General features: G+C 39.5%; 1 protein-coding gene across 1 annotated transcript in view; it reads left to right on the forward strand.

Moving 5' to 3' along the window:
* The first annotated feature begins 4,870 nt into the window (after nt 1-4,870).
* The window catches only part of TMEM232 (transmembrane protein 232), a 148,804-nt gene continuing 138,058 nt past the window's right edge, over nt 4,871-15,616 (forward strand). The window contains exons 1-2 of the mRNA XM_056849001.1: nt 4,871-4,995; nt 13,200-13,311. Coding sequence (XP_056704979.1) covers nt 4,871-4,995; nt 13,200-13,311 — 237 coding nt within the window. The remainder of the gene's footprint in view (nt 4,996-13,199; nt 13,312-15,616) is intronic.

Genomic DNA, 15,616 nt, shown 5'->3' on the forward strand with positions numbered 1-15,616 from the left:
ATGGATGGTAGATTAGATTTGGTGAAAAATTTTACTCCCCGAGTATCTTCATACCTACTTTGTTATTTGCTGAAATAGCTCTCGGTATTATAACTGGAGCACAGGGTCTTTTTCTATTTGAATTACGTTCAGGATTTCAGTATGTTGCAGAATATAGCAATTAAAGATTTTGTTGTTATGTTGCTAAGTAGTTAGCACTTGGCCAGACTATCTTTGCCATATCTGGAATATTTTGTCAGATTTTGTCCAATTCCGTGGGCAAGGATGGAGGTAAACTGGTGAACGGAATCTGAGATTTAAACTAGCCACTCTGTATGATCAAATCTGAACCTCTGCAACAGTGACTGGCTTATCAAGGAAAGAGCTAAAGTATGCCTTTAGAAGAGTCCCATTGAGGAAACCCAACCCAGCGTACAAAGGCATCATGACTACTACATTTACAAGTAGGGACCTACAAGAAGCGCATGGGAAATCCCAGTCACCACAGGCCACCAGTTTCTCCACCCCGGCTCTTCTCTCAATTTTTCTGCCCCCCCAATGCTGCTGCTCTCTTTTCCACCCCCTCACTGGCCCTTTCATTCTCTTGTTCTGCCCCCTGCTTTCTCTCCCCCTTTTAACCCCAAACGGACCCTTTCTCACCCATTTCCTTCCTTCCATTTTCTTTCCTTTCTCTCCCATAACTTTCTCTTTTTTCATTTCTCCTATTTTCTGCTTCTCCATTACTTTCTTAAGTTTGTTCCACCACTACTAGTTTTTCTCCATTTTTCCATTCTCCCTACTTTCTGGCTTTTCTCTGGGCCCTTGAATTAGCACCTTCCTCCCTTCCTTCTGTCTGTTTGCTTAGGTTGCTAGTCAATTCCAGAATGCAATTCATAATCTTGTGAGGTTTCCTAGATCTTGGTTGGTATTCTTTATTTGATTTTTGACCCACACTCTCACGATTTTCTTTAAAATGTTCTGCAAACCTGAGGGCTGCTTGAAGTTAGTAGGAAACTCCCCTTCTCTGTACGGGGTCCTGTTGCGCAGACTATTTGATCTGCATTCTGGGCCCATGTTCAGAATTACATATATAGTTATTCTGACCCAGTCAAAATATTGGAACTGTTAAGTATAATAAGGAAAGGCTGCTGTCATTTCCTCCATGTTGGAGATTCCCCTGTATGTCAGCTTTCATTCAAATGGGCCAATCAAGGCTCTTTCCCATCTCCAAACCATCCTTTCATTCTCTGATTGGAGGAGCAACTTGCTGCTGCTCTCTTACACCAATCAGAAGCATGACCTCCAATTTCCCCAGACTTTTCTTGCCTTCTGTCAATCTTGTGAAAATCAACCTTTGTTGTCCATTGCCCTCTAACTTTCCTAGTGGACCAGTGAAAGGCTTTGCTCTCAGATAACAGTAGTTGAAGACTAGCCTCCGTTGTGCCTCCATTACTTTCTATAAACTGACTTCAGCAAACTTTAGTTTTATAGCAACCAATAGTCTTTGTATTTTCAAGGTCACATTTTAAAATAACTTCCAGATTAATGCAAGAATGTTTATAATTGTGGGTTTATAGGTCTCACTGAGAAGTGTTTCTAAAATAATGTTGATCCATCTTGTTTGTACCTGTGTTTATCTGCTTTGAAGTAAGTGCTAGGGTGCAAACTAGGGTTGCCAGCTCTGGCTTGGGAAATTCCTGGAATTTTTTTTCGGGGAAGGGTGTGGTTTCGGGAGGGGAAAGGCCTTGATGGTATATAATGCAATAGAAGCCACCTTCCAAAGCAGCAATTTTCTCCAGAGAAACTGATCTCTGTAACCTAGAGATCAGTTGTAACCCTGGGAGATCTCCAGCACCATCCATAGCCAACATATTCATGGTAGCATTTGAAAATGCATATATTTTCCACAACAATCCCTTCAGTTCTAATATCATTTTTTATGCTAGGTACATAGATGATTTATTTATTGTTATGTCTGATGAACAGAGCTTTCACGCCTTTCATCAATGGATTGGTTCTCAGGACACACACATTTCTTTTAGTGGCACCTGCAAGCACAATGCAATTCCCTTTTTGGATGTTACCGTCTATAAGAGACTTGACGGTAATTTAGGCATTCGCCCCTATTCCAAACCCATGGCTTGCAACTCCTTGCTACACTATGATTCCTTTCATCCCCTCCACCTGAAGGACAACCTTCCCTTCAGTCAGCTTTTAAGGCTGAAAAGAAATTCATCTGAGGAGGCAGACTATAAGAAGTCTATGAGACAGTTCACTCAGGCTCTAAAACATCACGGCTACCCTGAACGGGTGATTGAACGGGCACGCGTTAGAGCTCAACATGAACCGAGAGTAGAGCTACTCAAAGACACCCACACACAAAAGGAAAAACGTCTCACATGTGTATTGCAATACACGTCGATGTCTCCTTTAATTCGCCAAATTATTCATAAACACTGGCATTTGGTTGAGCACCTTCCAGGATGCTCTCTCCCACCTCGAATGGCTTACAAACGAACTAGATCCATCAGAGATATGTTAGTGCATACATCTAAACAGGACAAGTTGCGCTCAAATCTACCAGCTGGCAATTACAAATGTGGATCTTGCCTGAGTTGCAAGTATATGTTAACTGTCAAAGAAATTACTAACCCCAGCACAGGGAAAACCTTCTCCATACGCAGTTTTAACAACTGTGACTCTCGCAATCTTATTTATTGCGTGATCTGCACGTGCCAACGCTGGTACATCGGTAAAACATCTAGACCTGTTAAATACCGTATCAGCGAGCACAGATCGAGATTGAGGAATCAGGTAATTGAGGCTCCCCTGACGTCACATTTTATGGAACATAATCACTCTGATGAAGATCTCTCCTTTTTTATCCTATGGCGTTTTGTCAGCACACAAAATCATGATAAAATAGATTTGGATGTAGTCCTTAGACGACAGGAATCTAAATACATCCAGTTCTTTGATACACTATCTCCAAAAGGTCTAAATACTGCGCTTGATTTATCTTGCTATTTATAATGCTCTATATGCTTGTTTCATTGCTGTTATGATATTGGGACGCTGTAACTTTAAGCGGCTAGGTCTGTGTCACGCTTACCCATGTGATGTGGGAATATTTAAATGAGATGTTAACACGGCGTTTTTGCCAACGCGGAAGCAATGTAATTTACAGCTAGCGTGTAAGTATCTGATTTCTTTTTAAATGTAACAACATAATGCGATGATTATTTTATATGCCGATATATTGCAACTCCCTCCCTCCGTTGTCTTGATACAACCTTTGGACTTATGTGGACTTTGTGCCTACGTTTGGATCAGAAGATGATGGAATAGGATAAGACCTTTGGACTTTGGACTTTTTCCATTTGTTCCTAATATTTCTTTGTTTATAGTGTTTATATTGTATGTATTGCACACTTGTGGTGGTTTCGTTTATAGCACTTTAATGAATTGTTCAATTTCTTGATTGAGTCGTGCTAGTTCTTTTTTGCTATACTTGTTGTTACTAGTATTGTGAGTATTTTTTGCACGATATATTGCAACTGGCAACCCTAGTGCAAACTCCCAGTAATTGTGTATAGTATTACAGTGTATGGTTCTCAGTTTTTAGCATGAATATGTAAAAAAAGACAGCAGTCATGAAAGTACACATGCCAGCGGAGACTGATAGTTGCTGCCTGAATAGCTCTGAAATAAGAAACATTTCAGAATAGCTCTGAAACTGTTTCAGCCAGGATCAAACGCATGTGTTTTCGCCGACTGTGCATTCGATCCTGGCTGAATCCTGGATGAAACAGGGAATAAAGGAGGCTTAAGCGACCATGTGTTTTCGCCCTATAAGAAAATGACATATTACACATGTGAGAATCTTAAGAGTACTTTATTAGTGTATAATCCCCTTGTAATTTATTAAAGATTGGCAATTATGGTATATCTGTTCTTTTCCCATGATTAGAGTTGCCAGCTCCAGGTTGGGAAATACCTGGAGATTTTGGGGCTGGAGCCTGAGGAGGGTGGTGTTTGGGGAGGAACAGAACTTCAGTGGAGTAGAATGCCATGGAAGCCACCTTTCAAAGCAGCCATTTTCTCCAGGTGAATTGATCTTTATCCCCTGAAGATCAGTTGTAATCCCAGGAGGTCTCCAGCCACCACCTGGAGGTTGGCAACCCTATCTGTAAAACTATTAATACCACAAAAAGAACTGTTCCCTGAAATAAGGAAGAGGTGGCAAACTTAGTAGGAATCAATATTTAAAATGCAGCATGACTCTGAATGCATTTTATTGACATTTAAGGCTATTTTATATGGATATTTTAATTCTTTGATACCTTATTGTTATGGCCAACAGTCTTCATAACTGATATGTTTTATTTCAACAGAACTACTCCAGTATGAGACTGGAGGGTTATGTAAAATTGTCTGATCAATAAGTAGTTAAACTGAAGTAGTGGGAGTAAAATCAATGAATAAATTGGCTTAAATCCAAGTACTTTCACTTAAGTGTATTGTGGAGGGGTTGTAAATCTGTATGTTTAACCATACTGGAATTATATCTCAATTATTTGATTGACTTTAATTTATTGTTACTGTTATCGTTATTCATTCTTCTGATCTGACGGAAATGTAATTTTTTTAATGGAATCACAGAGACTACATACTTGAGGTCATTATACAATCATTTTCATCCCAGGTCCTCCAAATGGCTCCCCCTTTTTTCTGTGGCAGGTGGCTGAAAAAGAAGATATCATGGTAGAATGTATTTAGGTTTATATATTGACTGTAAATTGTAGCTATTTGTGTAAGAAACAAAGGTTTATACTTTCATTTTTGTATGACAGTAACATTCTCCTATTTTTAAAACCACTTTTAGAGTGAAATGCCCATTCTCAAAGTGCCGGTGGTACACAGCTATGGCATTGTATCCGGTAAAGAACATGAAAATCTTCAGTGGAAACTGTGGAAGAAGTATGTAAACAATTATTCAACAAAGACCAAGCCAAAGCCAGTACAAAAGTAAGTTTAAATAAAACAGGCACAAAATACTATATACTGGCACATAGACATTTTCATGCAGAAATGTTGAGATAATTCATGCCTTATTAGGCTCTTTGAAAGCTTTGCAAGAGTTAAGAGATTACCAGAGCATGAAGAAGAGGAGTTGGTTTTTATACCCCACTTTTCTCTACCTTTAAGGAGTCTCAAACCGACTTACAATTACCTTCCCTTCCCCTCCCCACAACAGACACCTTGTGAAGTAGGTGGGGCTGAGAGAGTTCAGAGAGAACTGTGACTAGCCCAAGGTCACCCAGCAGGCTTCATGTGTAGGAATGGGGAAACAAACCCGGTTCCCCAGATTAGAGTCAGCTGCACATGTGGAGGAGTGGGGAATCAAACTCGGTTCTCCAGGCAAGAGTCTACCGCTCTTAACCACTACACCACGCTGGCTCTCCAGAAGCTGTTTTTAAGGCAGAAATTATATGCAGAAGAGAGAAGATCTTGGAGGGCTTTCAGGGAAGCGGCAGCATGATTTAGCAAACTTGTGAGATGAGAGGCCAAGACCTGGGCACAGAGAAAATGGATTCCCTCTGGTTCTCCATGAGGGACTTCTCTGCTCATAGTTCCTCCTTGTCAGTTTCGCTCGACAGTGTGGGAGCCTCTGTCCATAGCATCTGGGCTTGGCACAGGTCTGTGACACGTGTCCATTTGGTTACCATGTAACATAGTCCGGGGGATGGCTGTGACACATGTCCATTTGGTTACCATGTAACTCTACTTAGAGTCCGGGAGATGGCAGCCATTTGGCTACAATACTCAGTGCAGTCCTAACTAGAGTTATATCCTTCTGTCCAATGAAGACAATAGGATTAGAAGGGCATCACTCTGGTTGGGATTGTGCTGTAGCTCTCCATTAAGGGCTGTCAGAGGTGGACTGTAGGTGTCAAGCTTGTCTTATGCCTGGTGCCTGGAGGACAAAAGCCTGGTTGCCCAAGAAGAATTCATTTGTCAAGGTAGAATCCATACAGTATTGCATACCAGGGTACAAAATGGAAAGATGTGGCTTTAAGGCTGAAATCGTGTGTACAATTTATTTAGGCATAAGCCCTATTGCGGATACCATTTTCTTGCAAGTTGAAATACTTAGAATTGGGTGTTACTCCCCCCCAATGTTCTCTCAGTTTAATTTAAATAGATTTTGCAATTATTTATATTTTGCATGTTAATTTTTCTTTCTTTTTCATTATTTCACATTGGGTGATTTTCTAGCTGTTCAAGTACATTAATGCTCTTGACGTTAGCTGATTGGGATTCTTTCCTATGCAGCTTGCTTCTAGAGAAATTAAAGTAGCAGAGGTTTCAGATCTCAAATGAGATAAATAATTTTGGTTGATTCCTATTTAAGGGGGGTGTAGAAATTGCACCTAAGTAATCAGTTACACCTGCTCAGGTTCTCCACAGAGTGTCTCAGAATCTTAATATCTGTCAGATCAGTTTGTAGCTTGTCATATAGAATCGAAAGCTAAGTTATTAAGCATGGAATAGATTTTCTGCTCTTAAACATTCTTACTTTCATCTGTTGGTAGATTTATAACTGTAACCAGGATGGATTATGACAATGGTGATAGAAAAAAGACTTTACATGTTCACCTGGTGGACTGAATCTGTTGATCCGTTAGCATTCTATCTCTTCCTTCACCAATAGTCATTCGAAACAAACAAAAGAACTGTAACTGAGGAATTAAAACAACTTCACACATGAAAAAAAATCCTAAATGGAAGTGCCTTGTAATGTTCTGCATATACACCTGATGTTGTTCTAGAATAGAGCATCAATTAGCTTCCCAACACTTACAAGCATAATTGTAAAAAAATGATGGTCCATGCATAGCTACTTGCTTTTTTGTACAAAAAAACTGAGTTCCATGTCAGAGTGTCATTAGGTCCTAGCCTATCATTCTTCATAGCTAAGAGTGGTACATTACAATGCACAGTCCACTTATTTAAGAGCCTCTCCTTCGAGGGTGAAATATACATTGTACTGCTGGAATGCTGACAGAATGCACTGCCCTTAGCTGATTAAAAAACATTCTTCTCATTGTAAAGTCAGCAGTTCTCTTTTTTAGATGTGGTAACAAGAATGATATTTTTTATGTTCTCAAAGCCATCGTGATCTGTCCCTAGGTTCTAATGCCCATATTTATAAAAGCCTTTTCTGCAAACACGAGCTATTGGGTAAAAATAGTGATGCTACTTTCACATTAAATATTCATTAAGATGAGTTGTGACAGACTGTGCAAAGCATCCAATTAAGCCTTCCAACATCTACACATAAGCCTACGAATGACTTCTGCCTTGTCTATAATACATCATAGGTAGTGGCTAGTATCTGCCAACAATTGAGAGGGCCGCAGTTACTAGTAAAATGTGTATGAGGAATGGAAGAGCAAATTAGAGAGGGTGATTTCTGCCTTGGGACCTTGCCATGACTTAGAGAAACAGAATATTACTTTGATTCCTCTTTCCACAGCTGGAGGAACTCTCAAATGCCATAACAAATCTAGCAGTATTTTCTATATCTAATATGTGCTTTGTATCTCAGCATTCTGAAAGCTGGAGTTAGAAAAACTGTTTTCTTACACATTCCTCTTTAGCCAAAGTACTTTTGAAACTATCCCTGAAAGAAAATTGTGAAATTTACCACCCCAGAGAAAAAGTTTGAAAATTAGTCTTTTCTCTCGTAGGGTCAGTTCTACAATTTTCATGTGGTTGCAGTTTGAGATGTGTTTCCTCAAATGAAACTAGTATAGCATTGTGCAAGTGTGTACATAAATATATTATTGCTTCTGCTCTTCTTCTGGATATTGAGCCAGATAATGATATTAGTTTGTTTTCATTTGAACACAAGAACTGCAGCTACACAGATGTCAGGAGAATGAGCTATCTCCGAGTAAAATTCCATCTGCAAGATTTTTTTTCTGTTTTCAGCTCAGTGACTACCAGGTGTTAGCAACTGATGAGAGCAGCCCTCCCCAGCACTGACCGTTACTAGCTGAAGACTGCTTTGCAGGCATCCAACAGCCCTGCTAATTTATTTTCTGATTTCAGCTGTAACAGTTGGGGGGCGGGGGAGAAAGCTCTTTTGGGGTAGGATCCTGATTTGGTTGAAGAAGGTCAGAAGATCAGTGGCTTAAGTTTCTTATAAATGTAGACATTACCTCTTATCTGCTATATTTGCCTCTGCTGTGTTACTTTGCCATTATATCTACTTTGGATTATGCTGCTTGATTTTGAACTAGGGTTGCCAGCTCCAGGTTGGGAAATACCTGGAGATTTTTGGGGAGGAACCTGGGAAGGGGAGGGGAGGGACCAATGCCATAGAATCCAATTGCCAAAGCATCCATTTTCTCCTGGTGAACTGGTCTCTATCAGCTGGAAATCAGTTGTAATAGTGGGAGATCTCCAGCCACAACCTGGAGGTTGACAATCCTACTTTGAACTGAATTTGCCATACTTCAATAACTTAACATCTATATTGTAAGAATCTTTAGTAAGTGTATTTAGGAAGTCAGCTGTTTTGTTTTTATGTTCTGTCTGGAACTATATTGTTTTAAAATCTTTGTCTTTATTTTCTTTACAATAAATAGCATATTCAGCTTTATGGTATTCTGTTGCTGTGAGTTAACTGGTCCTGACCCAGGGTAATCTCGGTTACATTATCACAGGAGGGTCTTGTTCCAGGGTCTTGAGTCTCAGGGGAACAATTCTGTCTCAGAAAAAGATGGAGCAGCCTTGACAACAGGTGTAACCCCCCCCCAATGTTTTCCCCAGCTTAAGAAACCAACCCAAATCAGTCTCAGAATGCAGAAAGAGAATCTACTTAACCTTCTGTAGCCATTTTGTCACTCAAAACAGCCACCCTCCCTGGCTGTTTTTCCTACTTGGGAAGAGATGGATGAGTTGAAGAAAACAAGCACAAAATGGAAGGATTTAGCCAACATTGTTCAAGGCAGAAGCTTGTCCTTGTCATTTGTTTGGTTCTGTTGAGTCTATAACAGTACAGTTCTAAGCAGAGTTGTACCCTTCTAAGTCCACTGAAGTCAATGGCTAACTCTGCTCTGTAATTTTTCACGCCACCCTAGTCTGGTATATGTACTTGTGCTGCTCTGGCCATCCACTTGGAAGTAATGTTGCCATTTTATCATTCACAGTTCCTGTGTTGGTCTTCTGTTGGGCTGACTTGTTAAATTTGTTTTTGTTAGATGTATATCCCAACTTTTCATTGACACGCTCAAATCAGCTTAAAACATTACAGTTCTGTACAAAGTCACAGAAACCAACATCATGTAAAGATGATTCTTGATTGAAAGTTAGAGAGCAGGACCTGACTCATCGTTGGCTGCAGTCAATCAAATCGCTCAGTGGTAGTGATGAAAAATGGGTTATGCCCATTCATCTGCCACAGACAGTTGGTGGTCTTTGGCAGCAGCAGCAGCAACTTAAAAAAAATGATAGAAAAAGAAACTGATTTGTGAAACTATCTTTTATGCTACTACTGTTTGGTTGTCCAAGGAATAGCATTTTCTAGCAGAAGACATTTTTTATACATTTTGTGTATTCATTTTATACATTTCTAGATGATCTTAAATTTAAACAACTGCATTATGTAGTTTTCACTTTCTGAAATGCTGGCTGTCTTATTAATATTCAGTTTAATTCACGACATGGCTTAATTGCTCCTGCCAGCTCATTGTGACTTACTCACCGACTGTTTATTTTAATGACTTTATATGCCGTATACTGCTTCAAAGTTCTGGCATAGCAGACTACAAACTATGCATTAGTTCTATTAGATTGCAAGCAAAGACTTAAGTTTCAGGGGATATCTAAATAAAAACAATTAAAGTGATTTTGTTAAAATGATTATTACATATACAAATATCCATATGTGATTTTGTAATGGTAACTATAGTTTTGTTATAGAAACAAAGAAGGATGGAAGCAAATATGTAGACAATTTCAGCAGGACCACACGTACTAAGTCCATCAAAAAAGGAATGCCACACTGAATCCAGTAGGATTTATTTATTTAGACAATGGATGTGCTGCCTGTCCAGGAAACCTGATCAAGGTGGCTTACAAAAATAAAACATTAATAAAAAGTTAGCAGTTAAAACCTAATGTTAAAAACCCAACATAAAATATTGAGCAGCTTAAATTCTCCTGCTATTCATTAGAATTTTCCACTGGCTGGATGTTGATGAATCTACATTGGTTGAGTATTACTGCATAGAATCAGACTGTTAAAAAAATTACCAGCCTCCAGGTGGGGCTTGGATTTCTCCTGGAATTGCCGCAGATCTCCAGACTACCCAGATCAGTTCCCCTGGAGGAAATGGCTTTTGCTCAGTTGTGCCCTTCTGTTTGAGCAACATTGTCAAGAGTCAAATTTTTAAGAGCACTTTGGATGTTGTCAAGTTTGTGGTAACTATGGTTGCCAGTCTCCAGGTGGTGACTAAGATAATTAGCAGCACGTAGGCTCCATGTAATCAAAAGGTAGAAAGGACTAAGATGGCAATAAGCTGGTAACTAATTGTTGATACAATAAAAATTGTCAATGAATGAAAATATATCAATAAATGAAAAAACCACCCTATATAGTATACAACTATATAATCAAACCAAAGAATCAAATTGAATAAACCTGTTAGATAGTATATTGAATGATATACAAGTTGCAGTGGTTTACAAAGTACGAAAATAGACACAAAGAAACAATTCAATAATATATTAATAATCATACACAGAATTACAGTTATTTTACAGAATGCAAGGTAGGCACAACCGTGGAGAAAACTGTTGACTTCACAGTATTGTAATAAGCAAATTTAAACAAGAGACTGTTAAATTCACAGTATGGTGATAAGCAAGTTTACATAAAAATAAAAGAAAGAAATTTCTCAGTTGCACAGTTCCAGCTGTCTAGTATCCGCTAAGTGCTTAAGGATACAAAGTAAATGCCACGAAAGGTTTTTAGAAATAAGTAGTTGACATTTAGGTCTTTGACTCAGTCCAGGTGGAGAACACGAGGACTGTGCAGCGTTAGACGACCACTAAGGACCCGAAGACTTCTGCAGGTTCTTGTGGGGGGCAAGAGAGCCGTCTCGACAGGATTGGGTTGGTGGGTCGGGAATAGGAAAACGTGTTGCTGGTCTGGACACGTTTCGATAACTTCATCAGCAACTAAGGATTAATCTACGGGGTGCTGGCCAGTCCGAGAATCGTGACTGGTCAATTGTGGCGAATTGCGGCGAGGCAGCCTGCCCCACAGTCCTTCCTGGCAATTCGCAATTCGTGTTCTCCACCTGGACTGAGTCAAAGACCTAAATGTCAACTACTTATTTCTAAAAACCTTTCATGGCATTTACTTTGTATCCTTAAGCACTTAACGGATACTAGACAGCTGGAACTGTGCAACTGAGAAATTTCTTTCTTTTATTTTTATGTAAACTTGCTTATCACCATACTGTGAATTTAACAGTCTCTTGTTTAAATTTGCTTATTACAATACTATGAAATCAACAGTTTTCTCCACGGTTGTGCCTACCTTGCATTCTGTAAAATAACTGTAATTCTGTATATGATTATTAATATATTATTGAATTGTTTCTTTGTGTCTATTTTCGTACTTTGTAAACCATTGCAACTTGTATATTATTCAATATACTATCCAACAGATTTATTCAATTTGATTCTTTGGTTTGATGATATAGTTGTATACTATATAGGGTGGTTTTTTCATTTATTGATATATTTTCATTCATTGACAATTTTTATTGTATCAACAATTAGTTACCAGCTTATTGCCATCTTAGTCCTTTCTACCTTTTGATTACATGGAGCCCACGTGCTGCTAATTATCTTAGTCTTCACTTGATTCAGCACAGGTATTTACTTATCTCAGTCTCCAGGTGGTGGCTGGAGGTCTTCTGGTATTACAACTGGTGTCCTAGTTACCGAGATCAGTTCCCCTGGAGAAAAGGGCTGCTTTGTGTGGTGAGAATTTTTATATTAAACATTAGTTTGGCTTAAGAAGAACCATCTTTATACCCTAATATTATAACCTGTAGCTTAGAAGCCACATACAGGCCTGACTATGGCTTTCAAGGGGGGAGACTTTTAGCTGACCCCAGCTTCAACTAGGCCCCTGACCTTAAAAGGTGCAGGAGATTGCATTGCTAAGAGTTAGTCAACCAAAGCACATTAGGTGCCCCAAAATTATGTTTAGGGAGAGCAAGGTCATTTAGGCCGGCAGCAAGTTGTCTGCTTACGAATGGGGGAAATTGTTTTTGTACACGGGCTGACGGACGAACAAACAGTTGTCAGAGACTCTGGATATGAGAAACTTATTTTGGAACAGGATATTTTCCAAACAAGATTAGCCATGATTTGTGAAAATACATCTCCTGAAGAATTTGAAAGGAGGTGTCCGGTTGGGACCCCCTTTCTCATGATTTTTAGCCTATAAAAGGCTAGTCCAGTTACCCAGTCCTCTGTCCTTCTCAGGGAGAGACCAGGCTCCACAATTTGTGGTTGCCATCTCTGTCTCTTCTTTGGAACGACCCAGAGCTCTCTGCTAGTTTGTTTGTTTGTCTGTCAAATTGTATGTGGGTTTGTTAATTTCTGTCCTATATATTTAGTCCAAGTATTTGCTTTTTTCCCCTTGCCTTATATTTTCTTGTAAAGTCCAATAAACTGCATGGTTTACTGTTATATGTCTGGTGTGCTGTGTGCAAGGTCTATCTTTACTATCAAAATCTCTGGGCTTTGCTTTTGGTGAGTAAGCAGGCAGAGAAATCAAATCACAAAAGAACCGGGAGAGGGGGAAACAGAATTCCCTCCACACTTTGGAAGGTGGACCTATGGCATTATACCCCACTGAGGTCCCTCCCCCAAACCCTGCCTTCTCCAGGCTCCACCCCTCAAATCTCCAGGAATTTCTCAACCCAGAGCTGGCATTCCTAGTGGTAAGACTGGAAGGGGCTAGCAAGAGATAGTAGTTCAGAAATTAAGCGTATAAAACAACATTCTATGCTGTACTCAACAACTCTTTAAAAGTATTTCACATTTATATTTTATACTCGCAATTTTGTTATTGTTTATTTTTGAAGCACCGATTAAACTGAAATATTTTATTGGGTTGTTTTTAGAAACCCTTTCCAACTTACAGAAGAATTCATTGAGGACTTCAATTACTCACTAAAAACAGATGACAAAGAAGAATTCATTGAGCTAGCTAGAAAAATGCTTGCCAGATGCAAGGTTTGTATACACTACAGAATTTTTAAAAGGACATTCATGATGACCATCTGTTAGTCTTACATTTTTACTGTACCATCTCATAGTTAAGCATTAGTATTAATATTACTAATTTACAATGCTCATTATTTACTTAATTTTTTTTAAAAAGTATCTATGTTAAATATTTGATTAGAATATTGTTCTGGTCTGATTTCATGCTTTGTGATGTTCTGAGCAGTCTTTTTAAAGCTAAAAAAACTAGGTAATGTGTAGAAACAGAACAGTAATTTAAATTGTGAAGGTATTTTAAAAGCAATAACATTGCCATTCAGTAAACACAATCAAGAAAGCTGTGTGATGACAGTAATTTCTATTGCTTTCCAAATGAAATTATTATACTTCTTTTTTTGGCAAGCTTTAAAATCTATTTGCATACCACGGGTGTTGGGCATTAGTTTTATCTTGTGGTCCATCCGCCCTCCCCCACTGTTCATTTGGCAGGAAGAATTCACTAACGAACATCATTCAGCAGAAAGCTTTCATAATTGGCGCTGTTCCATAGCTTTCCTAGTATGGTTTGGCAGATTTGGGTTGTATTTACCTTCTGACAAGATTAGCATTAGATTAGCTTTGGAACATATTAAGAGAGCTCCATGATAGACATGTAAAAGTGCAAGCTTTAGTATGGTATGGTAGTCACTGACAAATATTTATTTAAGAATATAACATTGTGCACTGTACATTAATTTAAAGCATTTCCTATTTAGATTTTATACACAGAATTTCACTCTCGTAGAACTTACCCTCTCCAGAGCCCCGGGACCTTAGTCTTTATTCTTTGTCTTGACGGAATTGGGATGAATAAGAGATGGTGGCAGTAATGAACCCCTATCTGTAGCAGAGAAATGGTTCATAGGGGCATGCTGACCAAAACGATTGGTGTGTGAGGCAGCCCTTCACCATGAGCAGCCCATCACACACAATTGTGTTTGTCAGTGCAACACTTGAGCCTGGGCTCCTTCCTGGGTCATCTGGTAGCTGTGCCCATGAGTGTAGCCAGTTGGGTACGTTGGATACACTTCTGCTGTCCTTTCTGCCTTAGTGTATATAATTGGTGTCAAGAGCAGGGCTTCTGGGGCAATCTTTACATTTAACTTTATTTGCTGTGATTATAGATCAGCCAAGATTGACACAGAGTCATCAGCACATCTACATGCAATAAAATTTCAAAGCCACATAGCAGGCTGGTTTCAATAGCATGGACATAATTAATTAAAAAACTTAACCAGCTATGCTAAGGCACAAAATTTGGCCACCGCAAAGGCAATCTTGTTAGAACCATCTGAGTGGAGGAGGGAAATGTAAAATTCATCAGGTCTGCCTGCAAAATTTGATCAGATTGTAGTTATTGTAGTTATGTATAGAGACCAAATGTCCCTGTACAGATGGCAATTAAAGTTTAACCCTTCGGGATTAGCTTAAATCTACCAGATAATTCTCGCTCATGTTGTGAGATTCTTAATGCTAGGAGTGTGGTTGGGAATGTGATTGGAGGACTATTCCCAGATGCATGAGGTACATGTTCTAGTTCAACTTCATACTTCTGTTTTGCTGATGATCAGTCTGTTGCTGGCTAAAAGATGAGCTTTGTCTTCTTGTCAGCAACCTTCTGAGTGGGATGCAAGCACATGGTCCCTGTTAGCCTTCGCCCAGTGAGCTGTTGAGTTGTTAGGACTGCTTTTTTGATGAATCTGCAGTTGTTGCTGTTTTGGTGTCTGCATCCTCTTTGCTTGGTAAAAGGTTGGTGTTCCTTTCCCCCCTTGCCCCCAAACTGAGTCTTTGAGCAGGAGATGTTTGGGGCATTTTATTGGGGGTCGCCTTTTCCAAGTGAGTTGCAGAACCATGTGGGTGGCATTGCTGGAGTGACCATTTTCCTTCCCTCTTTGTGTGCTTGACCAAAGGGATCTATGGTTCCAGGAAGGAACTCAAACCTGCATCTGTAGAGCTCCCTGGTATGTGTTCATTAGACCTCATACATGTCACTCCAAAGTTCTCCTTACTTTGTGTGTGTGTGTGCGCTCTCCCCCTTGTTGTGTTCTGCTAGTGGGTGGCGACAGGCTGATGTCTGGGTAGTAGGGAGGAGCTGTGGCTCAGTGCTAGAGCATCTACTTGGCATGCAGAAGGTCTCAGGTTCAATCCCCGGCATCTCCAGTTAAAGGGACTAGGCAGTTAGGTGATGTGAAAGACCTCTACCTGAGACCCTGGAGAGCCGCTGCTGGTCTGAGTAGACAATACTGACATTGATGGACCAAGGGTCTGATTCAGT

This window comes from Euleptes europaea, chromosome 4, assembly GCF_029931775.1.
Source record: "Euleptes europaea isolate rEulEur1 chromosome 4, rEulEur1.hap1, whole genome shotgun sequence".
NCBI classification, from domain to species: domain Eukaryota; kingdom Metazoa; phylum Chordata; class Lepidosauria; order Squamata; family Sphaerodactylidae; genus Euleptes; species Euleptes europaea.